The sequence below is a fragment of the Olea europaea genome, unplaced genomic scaffold, assembly GCF_002742605.1.
Source record: "Olea europaea var. sylvestris unplaced genomic scaffold, O_europaea_v1 scaffold1424, whole genome shotgun sequence".
NCBI classification, from domain to species: Eukaryota; Viridiplantae; Streptophyta; class Magnoliopsida; order Lamiales; family Oleaceae; genus Olea; species Olea europaea.
Window position 1 is genome coordinate 203,614 of NW_019231772.1, and position 1,626 is coordinate 205,239.

Consider the following 1,626-nt stretch of genomic DNA (forward strand, 5'->3'; position numbering starts at 1 on the left):
TGACACCATGAAGAGGGTACATGCATTTGAACCTTTAAGTCAAATCTTTGAATGATTAATTTTTCAACTTTTCCCTTCTACTTACTTTTTACCGTCCACGTGCATTTTGAAATCAGAAGATAAAAATTATTTTTATAAACTACTGTTAACATGAATTCCACGAGAACTACCGAATTTCCTTCGATGGGCAACATCAGAAATATTAAACATGTTACATGCTCAAACACGACAAAACAATGTGAAGTGTCAAGTGACAACGACAGGATTAGCGAAATTACAAATATACTACGTACGCAAATACCAAATGAATGTGTTTCAAACTACTAATATAACGCATGTGCCATATAATCGTGCAGTGCTTGTCACGGTACATCGTCTTCAACTATTGCATCTCGCTTGGCGGCCATTTCATCCTTTTCATCTAGTAGCTCTATTTCAATTTCATCGTTATCCACTTCTTTGGCTCTATGAAATCCCTCATCTAGACCCTCGTTTCTTCGAAGGAAATTGTGTATTCCCATCGTGGCCACAATCATAGCAGCTTGCGCTCGTGTACTGTAACCAGGCATCCGATCAAGAATCTTTCACCTTTATTTCCAAACACCAAACGCATGTTCCATCATGTTTCGACATGAGGAGTGAACCGTTCGCGTGCATTTCGAAAACGACAATGTTCCCCATCTCCAACATTGCGAAATTCTTGAAATTGATATCTAATGTCAGAACTCTTATACGGAGTCATATACCCAGACCTATGTGTGAACCTGAAGTCCACCATGTAATATTTTTCCTTAGTTGGTTTCGAAAAATTGACCTCCGAACAATGTACAGTTCGGGTCAAGATGTAACTGTCATGTGTGTTTCCTGTGTGCCCTGGTAATACGAACGCAAAACAAAAATTGAAATTGTAGGCGGCCAACACATTCTGTGTTGGAATCCCTTTCCTACCAATAAAATTCTCTCTTTGATGTCTTGGCAGTACAACACTCACATGCGTACCGCGATTGCCCCAGTGCAATCCTGAAATAGTGGATAGCGCTCCGGTTCCAGGTAATGGTGTGCTACGCCTTCGTTGTACCTCGAATCTGATTTTATCATTTTCGCCTCGAACGCTAGGTATGCCTGTAGTACCTTTTTGAAATAATAACATATGGTCTGCAACTGACCGAATAGAGTTTGAACCTAATGATATCCTTTTCCATGTGCCAGTATACACAAGAACATGCCAACCTATTTGTATATATCGATGTTTGCGCTGCTTGAAATGTCGTACTCGTCAAGTAGAATATACGTGAAGTGCATAAACATCGGAGGATACATTCTGAACTCCTGAAAACATGTTTGTGGATAAACATGCATGTTTTGTAACATGAAAATGTGACCGTATTGCATTGTTCAAAACAAATAGCGGCATGTTGTATTTGGTGCCAAGTACTTGCACACGATGGGCTCAGCAAATCCTCAATATTCCAGCCACGTGATTATGTCCTCCTCCAATTGTTGCCACATATCTTCATCAGAACTTGTATCCCAATCAAACATATACTCGATGTCACAATCTGTTTCTGACAATGTATACAAAAGTATCAAGTCATAGCCATGAACATACACTTTATGCTTGGTAAT

General features: G+C 39.5%; 1 protein-coding gene across 1 annotated transcript in view; it reads right to left on the reverse strand.

Moving 5' to 3' along the window:
* Positions 1 to 210, reverse strand: part of LOC111375852 (probable LRR receptor-like serine/threonine-protein kinase RKF3) — a 14,033-nt gene extending 13,823 nt beyond the window's left edge. Inside the window, exon 1 of the mRNA XM_022998760.1 lies at positions 144 to 210. Within this exon, the coding sequence (XP_022854528.1) occupies positions 144 to 210 (67 nt within the window). The remainder of the gene's footprint in view (positions 1 to 143) is intronic.
* Positions 211 to 1,626: the final 1,416 nt, after the last annotated feature.